At 42.2% G+C, this 25,641-nt stretch overlaps 1 protein-coding gene across 1 annotated transcript in view; it reads right to left on the bottom strand.

Moving 5' to 3' along the window:
• SCAF4 (SR-related CTD associated factor 4) overlaps positions 1 to 25,641 on the bottom strand; it is a 189,662-nt gene that overhangs the window by 65,464 nt on the left and 98,557 nt on the right. The window contains 1 exon segment of the mRNA XM_007447430.1: positions 4,078 to 4,215. Coding sequence (XP_007447492.1) covers positions 4,078 to 4,215 — 138 coding nt within the window.

Here is a 25,641-nt window from a genome sequence, read left to right as displayed (position 1 = left end):
ATCCCTAGCTTTCTTACGATCAGTATTTTCATGATATATATATTTCACACTTTTACTTTTAACCTATCTGTGTTCTGTCCAACGCTTGTGCTCAATTGTCCTATATTTTACTCCTACATATGTCCACAACACATTAGTATTGTTTTTGCTTTAGACAGTCATTTTTCTTTTCTTTTCCTTTTTTTTCTTTATTTTTTCCCGGCCATGCTGCGTGGTCTGCGGGATCTTAGTTCCCTGACCAGGGATCAAACCCGGACCACGGCTGTGAAAGTGCTGAGTCCTAACCACTGGACCACAAGGGAATTCCCAGTCTTTTTTCTTTTAAAGACATTTAAAAAACAAGATAATCCTTTTATATTTTCCCAGATATTTAACATTTCCAGTGCTCTTCATTCATTTCTATGGATCCAAGTTTCCATCTGGTATTGATTTCTTTCTTCCTGAAAAAGTTCCTTTAATATTTCTTTTAGTGCATGTCTACTATCACTGAAAATCTCTCTGCTTTTGTTTACCTGAAAAAGGCTATATTTCATTTTTATTTTTGATATTTTCAGTGGGTATAGAATACTACATTTACAGGATTTCCCCCCCAGCATTGTTATGTGTGTTATCTCACACGTACAAACACACATTGTATGTGTGTTTTCTTGTTTGCATAGTTTCTCATGAAAAGTCTTTGATAATTCTTATATTTGTTCCCCTGTCAGTAATTTGCCTTTTGTCCATTTTCTGAAAATTATTGTTTCCTATAAATTTTCCAGTTTTCAAATATTTTTTTACAGCAGAAGGGTAAATCTGAACCTTGTTACTACCTCATCACTAGAAGCTGAAGTCTCCAGAAGCTTTTGATTATTATGTAGTGAAATGTAGTAGTTTTTTCTTTTATATTTAAATCCTTTTTGTATTCTGGCTAAGAAATCTTTGCCTGTCCCGAGGTCATGAAGATATCTGCCTTGTTTTCTTCTAGAAGCTTTATAGTTTTAAAGCTCGTATTAGGTCTATGGTTCACCTCAAATTAATTTTTGTGTATGTGTGAGATAGGATTCCAGTTTCATTTTTTAAGATGTTGTTCCATCCCCTTTTATTGAAAAGCCTTCTTCCCCACCCCCAATGAATTGCATTGACATTTTTGTGAAAAAATGGCTGCATATGTGTGGGTGTATTTATGAACTAACTTATTATTCTATTCCTTTGGTCACTAATAACACACTGTATTGATTACTATAGTTTATGGTTAAAGTTTTAAAATCAGTAAGTCCTCCAATTTTGTTGTTCTCCAAGATTATCCTGGATATGCTAGTTCCTTTGCAGTTCCTTATATATTTTAGCTAAAGCTTGTCAATTTTGGAGAAAAAACAAATTCTATTGGTATTTTGATAGAGATATCTGATTCTCAGGTAATACTGATGGCCATGAATCTCAAGTGGCCCCATTGTGAAATCCAGCAGGCATAGTACATTTCCTTATATTAAAAAAAGGAACTTTTTTACACAGTGCTCCTTACCTCTTATTTACCAGAACTGAGCTGTACGCTCATCTCTAAACAAATGAAAAGAAGAATGAGATTCCCTATTTAAAACCAATCCAGATTCATTTTTTAGAGCTAGTATATGGGTGACTTTCTTCATACCAAGAGATCTTTGCTTACTATCGGAACAAATAAATTCTGTAAAAAAAGAACAAGTGGGAGGAAGGGCCGTAAAGTATGGCTGTTGAGTGGACAACAAAGATTGACTGCCATCTAAACAAAAGACACTCCATGTGTGAGTGTGTGTTGTGTGACTGTATATGCATGCAGAAAATGTGGAAGGCTAAAAACCCAGTAGTTGGCACATGCTACATCACAGCTGGGAAAGGAGCCCTAATGTGGATATGTAGATGAAGGCAGGAGAGGATGAAAGCAAAAAAAAAAAAAAAAAAAAGTGTCCGAAAAATACATAGATCACATGTATGCATTTATATAAAATTCTATACATCTGTGAGTACATAAATCAAGCAGAAGATTATAAAAGCGATTCTAACCCCATCCAAAACAAAGGTCATTTCTGGGGGCAAAATATTAGCAGCATGGCTGAGCACTTGCATTCAAGCAAAAGATAAATAAATGAACCATGAGTGAATGAATATATCTGTAAGCAGCCACAATAAATGTTCCATCTAAACAGACAAATAAAAACAAGTCTGTAAGCAGCCAAAATAGATGTCTTGTTGTCCACATATTAAGATCATATATGCTACCAACTGGACAGTCACTCAGCCCTCACTCCTACTACAATTATCCAACAATTCTAACACCTTGAGTCTTTGATTTTTAAGTCCAAGCACATTGAAGGTAGCAAAATAGGGAAGGAGGCTGCTAGGGATAGGCAAACTGACAGCAATGTGAAGTGGTCGCTGACAGGCTGACAGTGAGGAAGGAGACAGAAAAATCTGTAGAAAGCAGACACAAGAACTCATCAAGGCAAAGCTGTCAGGGCCATTCTTTTTAAAGGAAACTAGTTCTAGGCACCTCCATAACCCCCAGTGACATCCGTTTTACAGCAAGTCACAACAAGGCTGCTGTAATGTCACACCCCAGTTAACAAGGAAACTGAGGGTGTGTGCCACATTCTTTAAGAAAGCAAGAAAGCATATGATAGAATGGAGGACAATAGCTATGCCTTTTTTGAGAAAGGAACTCAGTTCACTCTGTGACTTTCAAGGCACAGCCTTCAGTTCTCTACTGGATGCACCAGCTGGAGTCTGCAGCCCTCTCCAGGCTAACCTATTTAAAACATTTCCTGCCTCATTTTCAATTAAGGTGCCACATAAGTGGACAATTTGTTATCAGTTACAAAAGGGATGGTGAGGCAAGTCCATGTGTGAACATTTTCAAGGGAAATGTCTGAGAAAGTGTTTCTTAAACTCTTAAACATCCTTCCCCACTTTGAGATGATAAAAGTGGTCAGGTTACAAAGAGAGAGGAATTGGTGTAAGGAGATTGCTAATGAGAAAGTGGCTGCTTCCAACCCACATAATTGGGAAGTGAGATTAGGGGTAGAGGAATACGACCCTCCCATTCAGCAAACTTTTGGTTTGGTCATCACCTTTTCATAAATGAAGTTTTGGGACTTCCCTGGTGGCGCAGTGGTTACGAATCCGCCTGCCAATGCAGGGGACATGGGTTCGAGCCCTGGTCTGGGAAGATCCCACATGCTGAGGAGCAACTAAGGCCATGTGCCACAACTACTGAGCCTGCGCCCTGAGCTCTGAGAAGCCCGTGCAGGGCAGCAAAGAGTAGTCCCTGTTCTCCACAGCTAGAGGAAGCCTGCGTGCAGCAATGAAGACCCAACGCAGCCAAAAAATAGATAATTTTTTTAAACAAGAATATGCTACAATAAAAAATAAATAAATAAATAAAGTTTTACTGAGACACAATCATGCTGATTGGGTTACGTATTATCTATATTGTCCATATACTGTGTTTCAAGCTACAACACAGAACTGAGTAGTTATGACACAGACCTGGAGCCCACAAAGCCTAAAATATACTACCCAGCTCTCTTCAAGCAAAGTTTGCTGACTTCTAATCTCATGCTTCATGAGGAAGACTTCAGGGGTCACTGGGAGAGTTTTGAAATGTGTTCTGTGGAGGGTGGGAGACAGGTATAAACCACGTCTAAGGCAACTAACGTAGCCCATGGGCTGGGGGTCTGACTCCTAAGGAATCTAGAGGGTAAGATCTCTCCTGGTGGCAGAACCAGGGTTGTGACGCCTGGATCCAGGGTGGGTAGGGGAAGTGACTCTGAGTGTTTCCTGAGGACCACTCAGGATTGAGTGGGAGACGGAAAGCAGTGGTGTGGTTCATTTGGGGTCTTATTGGATAGGCCACCTGGAGACCTTGACAGAAAGAGGTGACCAGGTATTGCATGCCCAGAGATTAAAGAAGGAATTGCAAGAGACCACACAGAATAGGTACATCCTTCATGGTCAAAGGAAGAGGGGAAGAAAAGGATCCAGAAAAAAACCTCTAAAGAACCCATCAAAACACCCATGAGAGAGATCCGGCACTAACCATCTGTCAGCCCTGAGACTCACCATGAAACCACCAGCCAAATGAGAGCTGGTCTAGACGCCTTCTCTCCTCCTTCCCCACTCCTGCTTCACCGTAGTGGCACCACACTAACAACTGGCAAGTTGGGGAGGACGTGAGCAGGGGCAGAGGAGGAGCAGAAGCTTCCAGACAAAAAGTCAAGGAAGGGTGAGGATTTAACACTGTCGAGTTGAGTTTTCTGCCATTCTAACTAGTAAATTGAAACTGTGACTTAAGGTGACTCATTTATTACCTAGAAATGAGTAGAAAAGCTCTAGGACCTCCTAGAGTTTCATCAAGGCTCGTGAGAAGACTAATTTCACTGAGGAGAGGTTGAAGGGGTGAGGGGAAACACAGAACTAAGGTTTCGTTTGTGGCGCGATTCAGGCTTGTTCAACATATGGGATATGATAACTAATATTTATGAGCACTCACACGCGCCAGACGCCATGCCAGGCACTTCTCATGCGTGAGCACATTTAATCCTCCCATAAAGTCTCTACTGTTAAGCCAGCTTTATGGGTAGGGAACCAAGACAAAGGAAAGATAAGCTGTGGTCCACAGTCTCACAATTAGCAAGTGGCAGAGATGAGATTCAACCTCAGGCAGCCTAAAGCCAGCCCGAGCTCCCAATCACTATGTCATGCTGCCTGGTAGCATAGCAACCCAAGAGTTGGTTCTCTAAAGGTTTGTTATTTGCTGAGAGGTTTGTTTGTTATTTGCTAGAACCAGAGGGTCATCTGTTTGGTTCTCCTATCAGAGCCTGCCACAGACTCTATGGTATCCCAAATGGCCAGATCCATGTCAGGCCTCATTGGATTAGCTGGATCACAAGTGCTAAATGGCAGAGTTGCTGATACTACAGCTTGGACCAGCTCTGGACCTTCTTCCTCTCAAAACTGAGAGTTGAGTCACCCATGGAGTCAGATGGCACACCCAACGTATTATACAAGTCTAAAGTCCACAAACATGGCACCTGATTCCCAGTGATAGGGCTTGCAAGGTACAAGAGTGTACTCTTGGACAGAGAGCCCTACATGTCCTCCATTATTGGACCCCTTCCCCCAACTCTTCCTCAAATCCACTACCCCAAATCTGATGTAGTTTTATGAGATTTAACTTCCACGCTTTTTAAAAATTGATAAATTAATTTATTTTTGGCTGTGTTGGGTCTTCGTTTCTGCGCGAGGGCTTTCTCTAGTTGCAGCTAGCAGGGGCCACTCTTCATCGCGGTGCACGGGCCTCTCACTATCGCGGCCTCTCTTGTTGCGGAGCACAAGCTCCAGATGCGCAGGCTCAGTAGTTGTGGCTCACGTGCCTAGTTGCTCCGCGGCACGTGCGATCCTCCCAGACCAGGGCTCGAACCTGTGTCTCCTGCATTGGCAAGGCAGATTCTCAACCACTGTGCTACCAGGGAAGCCCAACTACCACGTTTTTGTTTTTGTTTTTGTTTTTTTTTGCGGTACGCGGGCCTCTCACTTGTTGTGGCCTCTCCCGTTGCGGAGCACAGGCTCCGGACGCGCAGGCTCAGCGGCCATGGCTCACGGGCCCAGCCGCTCCGTGGCATGTGGGATCTTCCTGGACCGGGGCACGAACCCGCGTCCCCTGCATCGGCAGGCGGACTCTCAACCACTGCGCCACCAGGGAAGCCCAGCTTCCACGCTTTGATGTGAATTGTCTAACCCAGTCATCCTGGGTGTCTGCTACTTCAGCTCCCTGGATTCTGTCAACTTGATGTCCTTTGGACAACTGAGGTTCCTGTAGACCAAACTGTGGCACAGTATCAGAGAAGTAACATAATACTGAAGTAAGACAGTAAAGGTGTACTATCGTCCTTGCCAGGTAAAACAAGCAAACAAACACCTGCTTCTCGTGTTCTTTGTGTGTTGGGATAGAGAAAACACGCTTTTGGCAAATTCATAGATGCATACCAAGTGCCAGGGTCTCTGTACGTTTGCTTTTGCCAAATGAAGCCTGCTGGAGCAGCAGATGTAACTGATTACGATTATAATAATCTATTGTTACTCCCCAAGACCAATCTGGTTTTCTTCACTGGCTGAACTAGAAAGTTAAATGGGAATGTGGTAGCAATCATCACCTCTGGATCTTTCAGGTCTTTTAATCTCTGAAATTCTTCTAGGGATGTGATGTTACTTATGATGTGCTATTTTATGTAGGGAGAGCTCCATCAGTTTGCACTTGGCCATTCCTATCATAATGACCCTTATTTCATGGATTAGAGAGCCAAAGTGGAGAATTACTCTGTTGTGTGTATCGGTTCCAGTTATACCTTTGTAAGCTGAGGAAATAAATACAGGTTTGGGGGCTCTTTGAGCCTAATGAAGACAAACTTAAGTCAAAACTCAATTTATTATCTTACTCCCCATAAATCTTCTCTCTGACTGGTAGACAACAGTGGTCTTCTGCTTGCATAGGAATTAGCATTACTAGCAGACCCAGTTTCTGACAATGCTCTGAAGATCTAGGTACTTTCCCTTCTCTAGTACACATTTATTCTGATTAATGATGGTAATTGTTTTGGAGGAAGATCAAAATGAGGATTTTCAATATATATTTGTGATCATATTGTAGTGTTCCTCATCAACAGTTCCTGACCTTTCCTTCATTCAAGAGGCTCCGGGTCTGTAAACTAAGTCAGGTCTAGCATTTGAGAATCTCTACTGAAGTGTCTCAGACCATGCCTCTGTTTATGAGCTCCTTATGATTTTGGTCCTAGAAATTCCATGGTCAATTAACTATGGTGAAAGATCCCTTCCAGGCAGACCATTCAGATTCTATTCTCACCCTGCTTCCTTGGGTCACTTGCTACTGATTCATCTCTGGGGATGGCTGAGGGAAGGAGAGGTGTCCAGTTGACCAAGTCTAGGTCATTTGCTCACACCCTAGCCACAAAAGTGCCTGGGGACCGACAAGTCTGTTTTTCAGTTTCAATCATAGGTAATTAGAGTTTGCTTTCCACCAGAATTTATAATCTGGGAAAATAAATCCAGATTCTTATCCAAAACATAAGGAGGTTCAGAGCCTACTCAGCCAAAAACAATGACAAATGCCTCCTCTGATCCATTTCATCCCTTTGCTGTCTAACGACTATGAAGTTTAGAAGATTAATCCCAACTCCAAAGGTAGTGCATGCTTTATCCAAGACAAGTGTAATAATGTAATCCTGCTTGCTAGTGATTTGTTCAGAAATGCGGATATTAGCCACTTAGCACAGGGTGTTCCTCTGACCTCAAAGGTTGGTTCAAGAATAGGCATCTGACACATTTAGTCCAATGAGATGCAAGATGACGTGTTCTGGGGGATTCTGGGGAAAAGTTTCTCATGTTCCAGGGACTGACAGAAAGGAAGACAATAGCATGTTCTGTATGTGATGCCTGCAACCATCTTGATACCAGCCTGAGAATGAAGCTGCCGTAGGATGGTGAGCAGAACCAAGAGAATCTTAGAAAAACTGAACTGGATCTGTTGGATTAAACCAACCCTGAAGCCTGCTCTACTTCTGGACTTAAAATTATGAAAGCCAATACATTTCCTTATTGTTGAAGCCAGTTTATGCTGGGTATTCTGTTATTCATAATTGAGAATATCCTAATTGATTCAATATAAAATCTTCTGCATTTATATCTCCTAATGGCATCCTCCAGAACTGGTATTCCTTTATAATAATCACTACTGTCCTGCAAGATGGGAGTGGCTAGAATCTGGACTAAGATGGCAATATAACATGTGTGAATATTGACATGAAAGGAATTAAATAGATTAAAGAATGATTGAGGGACTTCCCTGGTGGCACAGAGGTTAAGAATCTGCCTGCCAATGCAGGGGACACAGGTTCGATCCCTGGCCCAGGAAGATCCCACATGCCGGGGAGCAGCTAGGCCTGTGGGCCACAACTACTGAGCCTGCGTGTCACAACTACTGAAGCTCGCATGCCTAGAGCCCGTGCTCCGCGACAAAGAGAAGCCACTGCAATGAGAAACCCACATACCACCCACTCGCCACAACTAGAGAAAGCCTGCGCTATGCAATGAAGACCCAACGCAGCCAAAAATAAATACATAAATAAATAAATTTATTTTAAGAAAGAAAGATTGAAATGTATAGTTTTATAATGAAAGAAATACACTTTAATTACCAAAAATTTTATGTTGACAACTCAGTTCCAAGTAATACAAATAAATGGGCACTATTAAGCATTTAGAAAATACTTATGCAAGTAAAATAATAAACCTACCTATGCCTCACTGTACCACGTCCCTCACATTGAGCTACTTTACTCTTATGAAGCCTTGGACAGAGTCCAGGGAATTGGTTTTTAATACGATCTTAGGCAGGTGAACTTGATTCCCTGAATCTTAGATTTCTAGTATGCAAAACAATTGTTGTTAGCATCAAATTAATTCATACATGTAAAAAATCATTTTAGAGCCCAGGGCATTGACGAGGCAGGTTTTATTTATTTTAAAATTTTTTTATGGGCTTCCCTGGTGGCGCAGTGGTTTAGAGTCTGCCTGCCGATGCAGGGGACATGTGTTCGTGCCCTGGTCTGGGAGGATCCCACATGCCGCGGAGCGGCTGGGCCTATGAGCCATGGCCGCTGAGCCTGCGCGTCCGGAGCCTGTGCTCCGCAGCGGGAGAGGCCTCAACAGTGAGAGGCTCGCGTAACCCCCCAAAAAAAAAAATTTTATTAGAAGTTGTCAACTAAATTCTAATTTATTTTTAATATATGGAAGCATTTATATTTCTTTTTTAAAATTTCTTTTAAAATTTTATTTTATTTTTGGCTGCGTTGGGTCTTCCTTGCTGCTCGCAGGCTTTCTCTAGTTGCGGCGAGCAGGGGCTGCTACTCTTCGCTGTGGTGCGCGGGCTTCTCATTGCAGTGTCTTCTCTCGTTGCAGCACGGGCTGTAGGCACACGGGCTTCAGTAGTTGTGGTGCTCTAGAACTCTAGTTGTGCTCTAGAGCACCGGCTCAGTAGTTGTGGCACACGGGCGTAGTTGCTCCACGGCATGTGAGATCTTCCTGGACCAGGGCTTGAACCTGTGTCCCTTGCACTGGCAGGCGGATTCTTAACCACTGCACCACCAGGGAAGTCCAAGAGGCAGGTTTTATGTTTGAATTCTGCAAGGCTGAGATGATCACACTGATCATTCATGAATTTTGGTTCTAGTATAAATACTACATTTCCTATTTCGGTTGTTGATTTTCATATCCGAAAAAATAACAGATCTATTGGTGTTTATCTCCCAGTGCTTCATAACTGAGTATTGATATTAACTAACTAACATATTGTGGAAGTGAACAGAAGTAATGAAGCCCTTTCCAATGCATAATCACGTTTGAGAGATGCAGGGGCTCTTTGCAGTCAAGAGGGAGGGAAGCATTATGATCACAGCTTTCTGAGGTACTTAGAGAGGAGTGCATACCAGCTAGTTACATGGTCTAGCTAGTTGCTTGTGGAAGGGAATTTTAATTTAGTCTTCCGATAATATTTCTATGGGAGTCTCTCCTAATTGGACTTTCTTGTCTTCCCATGATTACTAGCCTTTTGATGATGCGCAAGTAACAGCCTCTTTATGTCTTAGTTTCCTTATGTGTAAGATGGGTATAATAATGGCGGTTTATGATAGAGTTCTTTTGGGAACTAAATGAGCTAATATTTATAAAGCATTTGGACTAGAGCTTGGAACTTAGTAAGCACTGTGTAAGCATTTGTTAAATAGTAAATAAACATGCTTTTCTTCTTCCCTTGTTACTTGCCATCATCACCACCATTAACTGTCACCTTCAAGTATCTCTCCTCAAATACTAGTGTCATTTTGATCTGGTTTGTCTTTGCCTACTATGCGTGAAAGAATGTTTTATGTAAAGGCCCGTTATTTGTTCCTTTTTGAACAGTGTTTTAGATTGGGGTAGGCATACTATGGGCCAAATCTGGCCCACTGCTTGTTTTTAGAAATAAATTTTTATTGGAACACAGCCATGCCCATTCATTTGCATATCGCCTATGGCTGCTTTCATGCTACAGTGGCAGAGTCATCTAGTTATAGCAGAGAACCTAAAAGCTTAAAACATTTATTATCTGACCCTTTACGCAAAACGTTTGCTGACTCCTCTATTTTATTTTATTTTATTTTATTTTATTTTAATTTATTTTTTTTTTTTGCGGTACGCGGGCCTCTCACTGTCGTGGCCTCTCCCGTTGCTGAGCACAGGCTCCGGACGCGCAGGCTCAGTTGCCATGGCTCACGGGCCCAGCCGCTCCGCGGCACGTGGGGTCTTCGCGGAACGGGGCACGAACCCATGTCCCCTGCATCGGCAGGCGGACTCTCAACCACTGCGCCACCAGGGAAGCCCTCCTCTATTTTAGATACATCTTTTTTAGAGAAATACTTGGGTTTTAAGGTCTTTAAGAGAGAGGAAATCTCACACTTTTTAGATTCAAAAAAGATAAATATTTCCTTCTTGTTTCTATTGGATTATGAATATAAAACTGTTCACCCACCTTACCTACATCACAAATAAGGGACAATTATTATTATTGTTATTATTACATCAAGTGCAGATTGTCATTGCTTACCCAATGCCTGCCAAGAAGTTGTGGATATGGCTCTTCTATATTTGAGGAGGCTCATTTTCCTCCTCAAACGTGTCTTATGATCTGAGGCTCTCCTTTAGATCAAAGGAGTGATTCATCTCCCCCTGAGATCAGATCAAAGGGAAATGGGGGCCTAGGTCTTGTGCTGTCTCCACCCCCTATCTCACATACACTTCCTGAAGCAGAGAAGTTCCCAAGTTTGATCCCGTGTTATAACAGCTAGCTTTCCACTCTTTCGTGATTGCCTGTCACCCTCTTTATCTCAGGTATTCATCTTTTACATCTGTGCTTATAAGAGATTCAGGGAGAAGAATTTGGATGGATCAGATCAAATTCATTATGATTTCTCCCTTGGGAAAATAGTTTGGGGCCCACGACATATGTTTCCTGCATAAACAGATCCAGTTTACGTGCCTGGAGTGGGGTTATACCGTTGTGCATTTTTAATGTCCTGATGTTTTACGTTTTAAAATGATCTATTAGTGGCTGCATGAGAGTTATCTCACATCTGGTTCTTTCAGTGGAATTGCTTTTCACGGATCATTTTTGGCAATTTGTCTTTAAAGTCCTTAAAATTATCCCAGTATTCTCCTGTAATATCTGCCACTCTAAGAATCTGTCTCCCCTAGTCATAACTCCTATCATTCTATAATGTAAGGACATTGCTTCATAAATCTTTAATGTATGTTACTATTCAGATTGACAGATTCTGTACTTATTATCTACGACATTTTCATTGACTTCTCTTGCAAAGTGACATTATTTCCATCCCAGCCTGGGTAAGATTTAATACCTGATCTTCCTTCCATCCATTTATCAAAATCATTCATAACTCCCTCTTTTTTCCCCTCCCCCTACTCAAAGTATCAATGAAAAGATTTTTATTTTTATCCTATTTCCTTGGATATTTTTCTCTAATTATTACTTTGGTAAAGAAATATTATCACCTAAAGGACAGTAGCTGTCCCAGTCCTTGTCTGCATTCTGATTTATTGAGATAGTTTATGGGCTTTTTATACAAAATTCCTAAGGAAGTGTCCAAATATATTACTAATGCCAAAGGACCCTTATTTCATTACTTCCTTATAAACATTATTTATAATGTGCTTATTAGAAACATTATAAATTGTTTCTAAGTTGCCTCTATCTAAAATTTACTATTTATGAAAATTTAAAACTTTAAAGCCTATTTATTAAAAATATTATAATATATATTTAGTATATTTGAAAGCATTGATCTTCAATTTTCAGGACAAATAGATAAACTTGAAATACTAATTTATTTCTTAATCCAAAGGCAGTGGGGACACAGATCTGAATAAATATAGGTCTGAACAGTGTCCCTGCCCTCATGGAGACTGCAATTTCAGGTGAAAGTCCGACAAGTTAAAAAAAAAAATTATAACGTGGGAAGTGCTAAAGGAACTACTGTTGTGGGTGCGTTGTATGGGTTTTACTGGAGCCCGTGTCATTAGGGAGGACTTCCTGGAAGAGGCGAGCTAGGTCTTAAAGGAAGCACAGGATATCCCTGGGTTGGGAAATGTCTTCCAAGAAGAAGGAACACGTTGTACAAAGTAAAGTAATTCTGTTTGGATATTATCCAGCAGGTCCATGTGAACATAGAGTTGAGATTATCTAACTATGCTTATAAACATATGTGCTAAGGGAAAAACTAGACTAGACCACAGGGTTAACAGGCTCTCTCTGGGAAATGCAACAAGGTCTAGAGACAGGTTGGGGGTATGGGAAAAGCATCAAGGACCTTTGACATAAGAAATGACTATAGCTGCAGATAAAAGAAGTTTTGAATTGGGAACTATATTCAGTGTCTTGTAATAACCTATAACGGAAAAGAATCTGAAAAAGAACATATTTGTGTGTGTGTGTGTGTGTGTGTGTGTGTGTGTGTGTGTGTGTAACTGAATCACTTTGCTGTACACCAGAAACTAACACAACATTGTAAATCAATTATACTCTAGTGTAAAAAAAGGTTTTTTTATTTAAAAAAAAAGTTTTTGTTTTTGTTTTTTAAGGCAACAGCATTCTTCTCTAGCTGGCTATGCCTCAATAGGGACTGCCTTTCCCTGGGGAAAGGTGGAGAAGTTTTGAGCAATGAATTATAATTATGTGGGTAATTCTGTTTTTTTTCTTTTGTTCCCCTCATATCCCCACCCCCTTTTTCTTTGTTTGTTTCTTTCTTTTTGTTTTGTAATTCTTTAAAATAACACTTTATAGTCCCTATCTAGGGTCCTAACAGGGCAATCATATTTTTTTTCTGATTTTGTTTTTTTGTTCTTGTTGAGTAAGATTCAGTGCACAGGTCTATAGTGTGAAGGGAGCAAGCTGAGGGGAACACTGTTTCCTTTCTCTTGGCTAAGTCTAATTTTTGGAGGCAGCAAAACTGATACTTAATAAAAACAGATGTTTCTAAGCAGATTGTGTGTATGCTAGAAACTTTTCCCTCCTCCTGGCCTCAGCAATATCAGAAAACTGGAGTGAGCAAATTGATGCTTTGATGATTTTTTTTTATATCTAAAACACACACATGGCAGGTTGGTTTCTGGTCTCACCCCCGGAACCAGGGTACTGGCTTAAAGACACTATACTGTAGTGATTTTGAGCAAAGACCCTGGAGCCAGGTTGCCTGGGGTCAACTCCTGGTACTACCCTTGCTAAATCCATAAGCTGGGGTGCGTTGCTCAGCTTTGTTATCTGTAAAATGGGAGTAATATTAATAGTGCCAACCTCATGAGAGCTCTGAAGATTAAATGATTGACATAGACAGGTGCCTGGGAGAGTGCCTGGTGCACCCTTGAGCGTTGGCCAGCATCATCTGTTAAACAGCGTCTAGGGTTATATGCCATGGCACCAAGAACGTTTGTCCTCAGCACCCTCTCTCTTCTTTCCGTCTTAGTCACCATGCACTGTCCCCCCGTCTTCACCCCAATTTGCCCCTGGGGCCCCAACTTGTTCAAAGGGACAGTGGCGTGGCCAGTGTCAGTCATTGGTAGCAACGAGGTGTATTGTGTTTTAACTGAGGCTCCCTGGCATCGAGGAAGAACTTGATTAAGAATAAGAAAACCTGGGGTCTATTCCTCCATCACTGCTTACCGGCCCTGTGTCTTTAGGGAAATCTAAAAGTGCCATGTCCCTCAGGTTCCTCATTCTCAAAGCTGGGATGACAATCTTTGTCCTCATCTTACCTGTACACTGTGAGGGTTGCAGGAGATAGCACTTACGGAACTCTTTTTAAACTGTAAAATGCAAACAGATATAGACGATTGGTTCCGTTGACCCAAACAAGAGACTTGTCAATGAATAGTACTCGCTTTTCCTGGTCTTGATGTATTTAGTACCTGCAGCACAATGTTGAATAGGAATCTTGTCTTATCTCTGACTTTTATGGGAAGGATTTATGATATTTGACCCATAAAATGGAACTTGCTTAGGTTACTAACACACTTTATCAGGTGTAAGACATTTCTTCTCCTGGTTTGCTATCTCAAATGGGTGGTGAATTTTAGCAAATGCCTCTGAAACATCTGTTAATGCGTATGGTTTTTCTACTTTCATCTCTTTGATAGATTCCTTTTATTTAAATAAATTTATTTATTTATTATTTTTGGCTGCGTTGCGTCTTTGTTGCTGCACACAGGCTTTCTCTAGCTGCGGCGAGCGGGGGCTAATCTTCGTTGTGGTGCGCGGGCTTCTCATTGCGGTGGCTTCTCTTGTTGCGGACCACGGGGTCTAGGTGCGCGGGCTTCAGTAGTTGTGGCACGTGGGCTCAGTAGTCGTGGCGCACGGGTTTAGTTGCTCCGTGGCATGTGGGATCTTCCCGGACCAGGGATCAAACCCGTGTTCCCTGCATTAGCAGGCAGATTCTTAACCACTGCACCACCAGGGAAGTCCCTCTTTGATAGATTCTTAATATTGAAACATCTATACATTCCTAGAATGACCCTTTTTCATGATTCCTTTAATACACTGCTGGATGTGGAATTTTGTATTTTTGTTTTAAGTGAGGTGTATATATATATATATGTGTGTGTGTGTGTGTGTGTGTGTGTGTGTGTGTATTTCTACCATATATATACACCATATATATACCATCTACACATATATGTGGAGAGTAAGGGTGTATCCAAGTATGGAATCTATAAAATGATTAGATAAGCTTCCTGTCTTTTCCAGGATCTGAAAACAGTTTATATAGATTTATCTCTTCTCTAAAGATCTGGTAGAATCTACCTGAAAAATCCCTCTGAATTGATGCCTATTTTAGTAGATCTTTGAATAGCTCTTCAATTTCTTCTATGGCTGAGATTCTATTCAAGTTTCCTGCCTTTCCTTGGATAAATTTTTATAGTGAATATTTCCCTAGGAAGTTACTCACTTCATCTACAGATTTTCTAAAAGCTTGCCACAAAGGTAACATTCTTACAATTTTTGACTTAATATTTTGTCTTTTTCTTTCGACAGGTATGCCAAAGGTTTGTCTTTCCATTAATTCCTTCAAAGAACCAGTTAATCGATTCTATTGTCTTTTAAAATTTTTATTAATTTCTACTTTGATCTTCCCTGGTTCCTTTCTTCAACTTTCTTCAGATTTATTTTCTATCTCTCTTCTCCCCATCTCCCCCCAGCTTCTTGAATTGAAAACTTGGTTGATTCATTTATTTTCAACCTTTCTGGTTTTCTATCAGTGCTATATGTGTTTAAGGCTATATATTTCTCCTCTGAATGCTGCCTTATCAACTTTGATACATATGTAGTGCTCCTGTGATTCTTTTTTTAAAATTTTTATTTATTTTTTTATACAGCAGGTTCTTATTAGTTACCTATTTTATACATATTAGTGTATACATGTCAATCCCAATCTCCCAGTTCATCCCACCACCATCGCCCACCCCTGCTTTCCCACCTTGGTGTCCATACGTTTGTTCTCTACATCTGTGTCTCTATTTCTGCCTTGCAAACCTCTTCATCTGTACCATTTTCTAGATTCCACATATATGCGTTAATGTACAATATTTGTTTTTCTCTTTCTGACTTACTTCTCTCTGTAAGTGCTCTTGTGATTCTAAATAGCTTGTAATTTCCAGTTTTATTCCCTTTAAAACCTAGGACTTAGCTGAATGTTGTAAAATATCCAAGAGGATAGATTTTTTGTTGGTTACCTTTCTGTTATTATTTTCTAATTTATTCCATTATAGTTCATGACTATGTACTGTCAGAGTTTCCCTTTTGGGATTTTGTGTTATGATTTCTTTTGTGACCTAATACACTTGGAGAACGTCTCGCAAAATTTTGAAAAGATTGTGTATTCTCTGTTGGGTAAAAAGATTTCTCTCCAGATATCTGTTAAATGATAATTGTTAATTGTATTAGGTGGGACTTCTCAAGCCTTATTCATTTTTGTAATAATCAGCCAATTTCTGAGAGGTGTGTTTAAAGTCACCCATTACAGGACTTCCCTGGTGGTGCAGTGGTTAAGAATCTGCCTGACAATGCAGGGGACACGGGTTCGAGCCCTAGTCCGGGAAGATCCCACATGCTGTGGAGCAACTCAGCCCGTGCGCCACAACTACTGAGCCCACATGCCTAGAGCTCGTGCTCTGCAATAAGAGAAGCCACTGCAATGAGAAGCCTGTGCACCGCAACGAAGACTAGCCCCCCACTTGCCGCAAATAGCGAAAGCCCGTGCGCAGCAACAAAGACCCAACGCAGCCCAAAGATAAAGAAATAAATTAATTTTTTTAAAAAAGAAGGCTTAAAAAATAATAAAATAAAGTCACCCATTACAAGAATTTGTCAGTGTCTCCTCACATTTCTATCAAGGTTTGCTTTATATATTTTGAGGCTAAGATTTTTAGGTTCATAAAGGTTTGTGACATATTTGGTAGGTGATAATTTCCTACCTGGCATGCCTTTAATATGTACCTGGCATGACTTTCTCTATCTCTTTCCACATCTTTATATTTGACTTTCCTGTGTTATTTTCATTAGGTGTTATAATTACTGATATGTTTGCCCTTCTTTCTGGTAGCGACATAGGTGACCAGTTGGCCACCCAAAATTCATGCTCTCCCCTCCCCAGTGTGGAAAGTGACTGCCCAGTCAAGGGCTACATCCAGGTACAGTCACGTGATTAGCTCTTAGCAATGGAATGTGAGTGGCAGTGATGGGAATCACTGAGGACTTAATTATTTTCTCTGCTTAGATTTGATGATCATTAATTGGAGATGATTTTGTGGACAAGTGGAGGAGGCAGATGGGGAGGAAGGAGCTCTGTTTGTGTATTAATTCTGAAACCTCAAAAAGCCAGGGGACCAGAGGTATCTAAGCCCTTGATACAGTCTAAATGGTTGTGTCTCCCTAAAATGTATATGTTGAAATCCTAATCCTCAAGGTGATGGCCTTTGGGAGGTGATTAGGTCATGGAATTAGTGTCCTTATAAAAGAGACCCCAGAGAGATCCCTCCCCTCCTCTGCTGTGTGAGGGCATAGCCAGAATACAGCTATCTATGAACCAGGGAGCGGGTTCTCACCAGACACGGAATCTGCCAACACCTTGATCTTGGACCTTCCAGCCCCTAGAAGTATGAGAAATAAATTTCTGTTGTTTTTAAGCCTCAGTCTATGGTATTTTGTTATAGCAGATTGAATGGACTAAGACAGTTGGTGATGACTTGCTTGATGTTTGCTTTCTCTGTAAATTCCCTGAGCCCCAGGGCTTCCCTGCCTGGTTCACCATAGTCTCCCTAGAGCTCAGCTTATGATAGAAACTTCATTAATATTTATTGGATGAATGAATGAAGTGCTGACCGTCTTCTCCTTCACATTTACTTCTTGGTGACTCGACTGATTCTTTTAATAAGTGAATCTCTGCTTACACCAGGCCAACATGTTTCTCAATAAGAAACCAAGCCAATGAATGAAAGAGTGAGACCATTAAAAAAAGAAGCCTCCCCTGTGTCTTTAAGTCTCCCTGTGTCTGCTAAGTCATGTGTTATGCAAAGAGTGGCTAGAAAGGCTGTAAATTGAGATTAATGAAAAGAACCTGTAAATAGTAATAATAACAAAGACCTGCATTTTGTCAGGCACTGATGTGGGTGCTTTTTATACATTCCTTCACTTAAGTCTCAATAGCTACCACGGAGGTGTTATTCTTTCCATTTTACAGATGAGTCAACTGAGGCCTAGGTGTGGTAAGTGAGTAGCAAAGCTGGGATTCAAATCCACATCGTGCTACCTTCACTCTTGAGTTTCCTTCTTCTATAGCTTGTGAAAAAAATTCAGCAGCCTGAGGTTCAAGGCTCAGCTGCTTGATTTTAGGAAGTCATTTAATTTCTCTGAGCCTCAGTCTCCTCAGTTGTAGAATGGAGATAATGATGATACCGATTTTCAGTTCCTCTTGGGATTACTGTGAAGACTAAATGAGCGGATGTTTATGATGACCGTGTTTTGCAAACTACTAAACTCTGCAAATGGTGGTTATTTTATGGTCTACTGGAGAAGCTTACATCAGACTTTGAAATTTCCAAGTTTGGGTGTAAGCTTTTTCACAGGCAACCTCTCAGTTATTCAGAGCAGAAATAATGTTCCCAGTCCCCTGACAGACGATTCTTCTATTTTCTTCTATTTTAAGTATTCAACTTTCTCTGCAGCGCCTTTTGTAGGTAGGCAAGCCTTCACCAAGTTTCTGTTCCTCAAATCAGTTTCTTAATTTGCACTGGGGAGAAGTGTTACATAAGCTTATTTTACTGTTGTCCAGCCTTTCATAAATCTTTTCCTAAGGTTATCAAAAGAGGCCTCGGTTGGTTGTCACGAGCCTGGGTTGGAGCTGAGCCCTGACACTCAGCAGCCTTGTGACCCTCGGTGAGCTACTACAAGCTTCCCATCTGTAAGGCAATGGGTGGGGCTCTTTCCCTAAGGGCCCCTTGCTGTACAGCTTAAGAATGATTGCAAAGGGTCTTAAGCAAAACTGGAGGTCTGCTGTAAAAGCCTGCACCTCAGCAACATGGTCCACTGTGGAATCTATATTTAGTTGTGTTGGAATCATTTTCCCTTCTCTTTTAGCTTTAGAACTTCCTACCTCCAACTATTTGTTTATTACAGCTGTGCCCCCTTTTTGCTCTGCTGATGCAGGTGAGATGCAAATATGCCTTTTGCAACTTTTGCTGGGGCTACTGGGCCGGAAATGGACAGATAAGTGATAGAACTGTTGTAGTAGTACATCTTGGGGCTGGCAGGCTTTGGGGGCAAGAAGTGTGAATCAACACACAAAAAAAATGAGGCAAATAGCTGGAAAAGGAGGAAAGAAGATTTGAATCGAGGAAGAGGGCTGAGAAATGGGTTAGTTTCAGAGATCTCTGGCTCTGGGACTCAAAAGAGGGCACTGCTGACTTGAGTATGGCCAAGTTAGGGCTACATTAAAAAAAAAAATCAGATCATAACACTCCCCTGCATAAAACTCTTCAATGGGTTACCATCTTACTTAAAAATAAAAGAACCTGTTCTTTTATTGGCTGACAAAATCTCCATGGTCTAAGCTTTGCTGTTTCTTCTTCTCATTTTCTGCCGCTCTTTTCCTTGCTCCCTTGGGCCAGCAACACTGGTTTCTCAGAGTTCCTAAGCAGGGTCCTGCCTCAGGGCCTTTGCACTTGCTATTGGAACACCCACTTCCTTTATCCAAGCGGCTATGTCACCTTCTCAGAGGCCTTTCCTGACCACCCAAACTGAAGGAGCCAGCCTCACTCTAGGCTTTCTTTGTCTCCCTGCTCAAATTTACTTTTCTTTGTAGCACTTACTGCCGCTTGACCTTATATTGGGTTGGCCAAAAAGTTCTTTTGGTTTTTAAGTAAGTAAAAATAGAAGACACATTTTTCATTTTCATCAAGAACTTTACTGAACAATGCATTCACCCTTCCATCTTCCCAAAACTTTTTATCTCTTTGAGCAAAGAACTGTTCCAGGTGCCTTTTACAGTCTTCCAGGGAATTGAAATTTTTTCCATTAAGAGAATTTTGTAAAGACTGAAATAAATGGAAATCCAAAGGTGCAATGTCTGGTGAATACGGTGGAGGAATCAGAACTTCCCAATCAAGCTGAAACAGTTTTTGCTTGGTCATCAAAGGAACATGCGGTCTTGTGTTATCCTGAAGGAAGATTATGGGTTTTCTGTTGACTAATTCCAGATCCCTTCCAATACCACCATATATACAACATCACCTTCTTTGGATGAAGACTGGCCTTTGGTGTGGTTGATGGTGGTTCATTTCGCTTGCCCCATGATCTCTTCCCTGCCACATTGTTACACAGTATCCAGTTTTCATCACCTGTCACAATTTGTTTTAAAAATGTTTTTGTCACACTTAAGTAGAGAATAGCATGAGGAAATACAATCAGGAAGGTTTTCTTCGCTTAACTTATGTGGAACCTAAACATCAAAGCGATTAACATAATCAAGCTGGTGCGAATGATTTTCAGTGCTCCATCTGGATATTTGTAGTATGTCAGCTATCTCCCACATGGTATAACGTTGATTGTTCTCAATTCATGTCTGGATTTGATCGTTATCAACTTCAACTGGTCTACCCGATTGTGGAGCGTTGTCCAGCGAGACATCTCCAGCATGAAAGTTCGCAAACCACTTTTGACACATTCAATCAGTCACAACACCTTCTCCATACACTGTGCAAATCTTTTTTTGCGTTTCAGTTGTATTTTTACCTTTCTTGAAGTAATAAAGCATCATATGCTGAAAATGTTGCTTTTTTTCTTTCATCTTCAATATTAAAATGGCCTATCACCAATTTTGATAACTTTTTAAAAAAATGCATGCTGATATGACAGCTGTCACAGTACAATCTAACAAAATTGTTTCCAAAGAAGTTAAAGACAACTAAGCGCTACTAGAGCCACCTTACGGAAAAAAGTGAACGAACCTTCTGTCCTCCTTCACTGGTATGTGAGCACTCAAGGACTAGAGCATTGTGGGGTTCTCCATGGTGCCCCCGGCCCAGAGTTCAGTGCCAGACACATTTATAGAGTAAATGGCTGAATGAGCAAATGAATGAAGGAAGAGATGGATGGTGGAAGGGATGCTAGGCTTACCAGAACAGTAAGCTTTGGGTCCTGCTTCTGGTTCCTCAGATTCCTCTCGGTCATCTTAATCTTTGGCCTCTTATTTCCACATATGTCTAAGTTCTACTCTCTCCTCTGGTTTCTTTGGCTTACCCACAGTCCCAGTGAGGAAGTTGCTTGCCCCATCCTGGTTCCATGGCCCCTCACTGGTCAGGTGGTGGCCTTGAGGAGGAAATGGGGCACTGCAGGCAGGACACAGGGGCAGGTCTTCTCCAGCAGAGAGGATGCTGTAGGTAAGGCTGGCTGTGCCCAGTCACCAGTGGGTGCTCAGGGGCCTCAATATATCAGAGGCTAAGCATTAACTGATAGGCTCTTCAACAGTCCAACTGCCCCAGGTCTAGGTCAAGGTCATGAGAACAGTGGGACAGGCAGCCAGGGCCAGTGGAAAGGATATGGTGCCAGAGCCCAGGGGCCTCAGGTCAGACCCTGGTCCTCACTTAATTACTACAAAGCTTATAAAGGTATGACCCTCATGGATCAGCTATAATATGTTCTTGCCTTCAAAATAAGACAGTCATTTTTGCAAAATAAACCAACAGTCATTTCAAAATATCTCAGATTTGTTTCATCTATTTCTTGAACTTGAGGAAACCCATAATCACTGTAGCTCTGAAAATCCCCCTTTCCTGTCTCCCATTCACTGCAAATGTACAACACAGATGCTGTTCTCAAGACACCCCACCTAAAATACTCCCCTGGTCCCTGCTCCCTCCCCTGCTTGCCTCTGTGTTTTTTTTCTCCCCTCCCCAATTCTCTATCTCAAAAGACTTGCCTTGGAGGGAAGAGGAAGGAGAGAAATGGAACCCTTCCTTAGTGAGTACAGGTATGGGATCGGGTCAAAGCCTTAGTTTCCTCATCTGCCAAATAAGAATAATAGCAAAATCCACTTCCCAGGAGTGTGGAAGGATCAACCCAGCTAATGCGCAGGGAGTAGGGGTCTCCATCAGAGCAGAGAAAACAGCTGGTTTTCTGTGTATTTTCCTTCTTCCCTGCTGAGGTTGCCCCCAGGACACATAGAAGCAGAAAGGGATACCTCTGACCCAGATGAAAGAATGACCTGGAGACTTAAGAAGATCTTGAGGGGGAATTCTCTGGTCCAGTGGTTAGGACACCGCGATTTCACTGTTGAGTGCCAGGGTTCAGTCCCTGGACAGGGAACTAAGATCTTGCAAGCCGAGCTCTTGAAGGATGTGAGGGCAAGTTGTGGAGGGGGCAGAGTCCCTAGACCGGAGCAGGGGAGGTGGGGAGCGTGAAGGATCCACCCCTTTAGATTCCCACATTCCCCAAAACGCTGGACAAACACTTGAGACTGGGGATCTTTCTGTGAGAAGAGGTGGGCAGAGCAGGAAAGGGACACTCTCCCCTGACCAAGGACAAGTCTAACTGAGGGAATTTCCCTCTGAGCTGGGTGACTAGACACAGCCACATATGTGCCGCAAAGGCTATAATTTGCCCTTGGTCTTGTGATCAATGCTTGTTGCCAGGAAGGGGCATGGCACTGGCCTACAAGACACTTCTGTGACCGTCCTGGGAAGTCACCCCTGGGCTGACGTCACAGGTATCCCTGCTCCAAGGCTGTCATCTGTGGCCTTGAGGAGGGAGATGGGAGAAGCAAGTCTTTCAGCTTGTGCAGAAATGGAGTGGAAGCTGCGTTGAGCATCCCCCCTGGGTGCCATGCAGGAGGCCTGCAGGGTAGAGAGAACAGGTTCCTCTCTCTCTTCAAAGTGCAGCAGGGAGGGACGGACGGGGCTCCTTGTGGTTTGTTTGCCAAGAGCCCTGTCTGCCAAATGAAAGCAGTTGGCTCCTCCTTCCTGTTTCTCCTTCGCCTACCCCTCTTTTCTCACCATCAGGATGAACCATAACATATTTGCTTGGTCTTTTATATATACATATACATATAACAAATAAAATTTTGCAAAGTGAATGGAAGTCCCATTGGTCCTTCCCCAGTCCCTGCATCCTCTCCTTCTAAGATAATCTGTGCTATAAATTTGCCAAGTATCCTTCTGGCCCATTAAAAATATATATCCTATACCTTTAAATATATTTTCCATGAAAAAATATTACGCTATTTTATATGTTTGTAAAACACATGATACTATATTGGATGTTCATTTAGAAACTTACTTTCACTCGATACTAAATTTTTGATAGCCAAACACACACACACACACACAAACAGTGAGAGAGACAGAAAGACAGACAGAGAGAGAGAGAGAGAGAGAGAGAGAGAATGTCTTTCTATTGTTGTCTAGAATTCTATCCTATGGACATGTCACATTTTATTTAGCTATTCCTTTACTGATGTTCTGACGGTTTTTCAACATACAAACACTGCTACAGTGAGCTTCCTGGTCCAGCCCTCCTTGTGCATGTGATAAGAGGGTCCTGCAATCACATCTCTTGGTCCTCATTTTTGCTCTGCAGTGGTTCACAAGTTAGAGGCTAACTGCTGCTCCAAAAGCACCCCAATTAGGCTGTGTCAGAACACCTATGTGTCTCAGTGGTCTGTATTTGGACCCCTAATGATTTATAAGAATTGCTTTGCAACACATTTTATTTCCCGATGAGAAGAGGACATTGTTACAATTCTTTCAGTTACCTACTGCTGGGGGTCAGCCCTTCTTTCAACACAGCTGACCCTGTCAGAAGGCAGGAGGCAGCCAGAGGGATATGTTTTGGTCTTGTCAGTCTTGAGTTAAGCAAGATTCAATGGCTGATGAAGATGAGGCCATGGCTTTCCTGTGGGGGGGCTGAGCAGGCCTGCCCAGGGAGGTGTGACCTATCAGGAAACCCACCTACCACTCCAGGGACTGCCCCATTTAGCTGTGCAGGAGGCCAAGGAAACCAATGGTTTTGGAAAAGTCCTGTCAGTACAAACCTAACTTGTTTGAAATTTAGTGAGATTCCAGCTGTAGCCTGGAAGCACTGTTTGGGCCAATCACGTTCCATACCACGTCTACTGTAATTTGCGCATCTGTTTTTACCACTAAACACTGACATCTGGATTTATAGGTGCCAAGAGCCCTTTGCTATTAATTAGTTGTTATGCCACATAGCAATTCTCCAGGGCAGATAATGATGCCCAAAGTACCTTGCCTGGGGCCAGATGATTTTTTTTTTTTTTTTTTTTGCGGTACGCGGGCCTCTCACTGTTGTGGCCTCTCCCATTGCAGAGCACAGGCTCTGGACGCGCAGGCCCAGCGGCCATGGCTCACGGGCCCAGCCGCTCCACAGCATGTGGGATTTTCCCGGACCGGGGTACAAACACGTGTCCCCTGCATCGGCAGGCGGACTCTCAACCACTGCGCCACCAGGGAAGCCCTCTTTCTTTATTCTTTTATGCAGCAGGTTCTTATTAGTCATCAGTTTTATACACATCAGTCTATACATCATGTAGGATTTCTATTCCAAGAACATTTTACAAAAATTAAAGAGAATTCTGATTCAATAGTTGCACACAGTTCAGCTGAAAAATTGTAGTTAATGGATGCGCCCAGTCTGAACAGCAGAGGGCTCTTGTGTCCATCACAAAAAAATAAGTTTTTTTTGTTTTTTTTTTTAAAGAGAATAAGCACAGGTGTGCATACCCTCTGACGTCATCTGTGTGTCTCAACAGGTATAAGTTTCTACAGATATAATTCCTGTCCTTATGGCCACCACTGCCCAGGCCTTCTAATTCCCAGTGTGATTTACAGGAGCGAAATGTGACAGAGACAGCCCTTGGAGAAGTGTTTAGGCAACTCTAACAGGAGACACAGACGCAAAGTATTAATATTAACCAGTAAAACTTAGAAGTATTAACTCCGTCACGAGGAGGCTGTGAGCTTACTGGGCTCAGGCACACAGGAGGTGCTCCATGAGGTGAAAGATGCTGCACACATGCATTCTTTGTTACCTACATGCATCGGCTACTCTGGCTGCTTCTCCGGGCCTGACCTCTCGCTAGAATTTCAGGCTTGCATCTCCAATGTCCTGCTTGGAATTCCTCCCCAATGTCAAAGAGGCATTTCAAAATTAATGAGGCGAAAATAAATTCTGGATCTGCTTCCTTCTCCACTTCCAGAAGAAGAACCAATTACTCCAACCACCGTCTTCCCCATTTCCATAAGTGGCGCCCGTACCCTCTGAGCAGCTCAGGCCCAAACTCAAATCCTTGAGTCCGTTCTTTTTCCTCTTCCACTAATCCCCAAATAGGTCCTGCCCACTCTCCTGAGACACATGCCGACTCTGCCCTTCTCTTTTCACCCTCAGTCTTCCAGCCTAGCAGAGCCGCCGTGATTGCTGGCCTGGACTTCTGCCAAGAACCTTCCTCTTGGTTCCCCTGCTGTCTCACTTGTCCTTTTTAACCAATTGCTTAAACACAGCCAGTGTTCTTTTCAATCACATCGTGCCACTCCCTTAAGCCGCCACCACCCACCTAGGCTTCCCCATAGCACTTAAAACAGAAGCCAAGATCCTTTCCCTAGCTTAGAAAGTCCCACCGGGTCACGGCCTTCCCACTTCTGCAGACCCTTCTCCCTACATATTCCTTTGCAGTCTATGCCACACCTTCTTTCCGTGGACACTGCACATGCAGGCTTCCCATCTTCTCATGGTGCCTCCTGTGATGCGTCCGATTTTCAGCTTAAATGTCATCTGCTCAGGGAAGTCCTTCTCATCTCCCAGTCTAAAGTTCTCACAACTTTTCACCCTTTTCACCAGGCATTATTTTCCACCCTACCTGAATGCTCTATGAAATATTACCACCAACTGATGTTACCTGCACATCACATCATGTCCCTAATAAAGCATCTACTGTTAAA

Source organism: Lipotes vexillifer, unplaced genomic scaffold (genome assembly GCF_000442215.2).
Source record: "Lipotes vexillifer unplaced genomic scaffold, Lipotes_vexillifer_v1.1 scaffold689, whole genome shotgun sequence".
NCBI classification, from domain to species: Eukaryota; Metazoa; Chordata; class Mammalia; order Artiodactyla; family Lipotidae; genus Lipotes; species Lipotes vexillifer.
The sequence above is the reverse complement of the archived record's forward strand: the minus strand, read 5'-3'. Positions and strand labels throughout refer to the sequence as shown.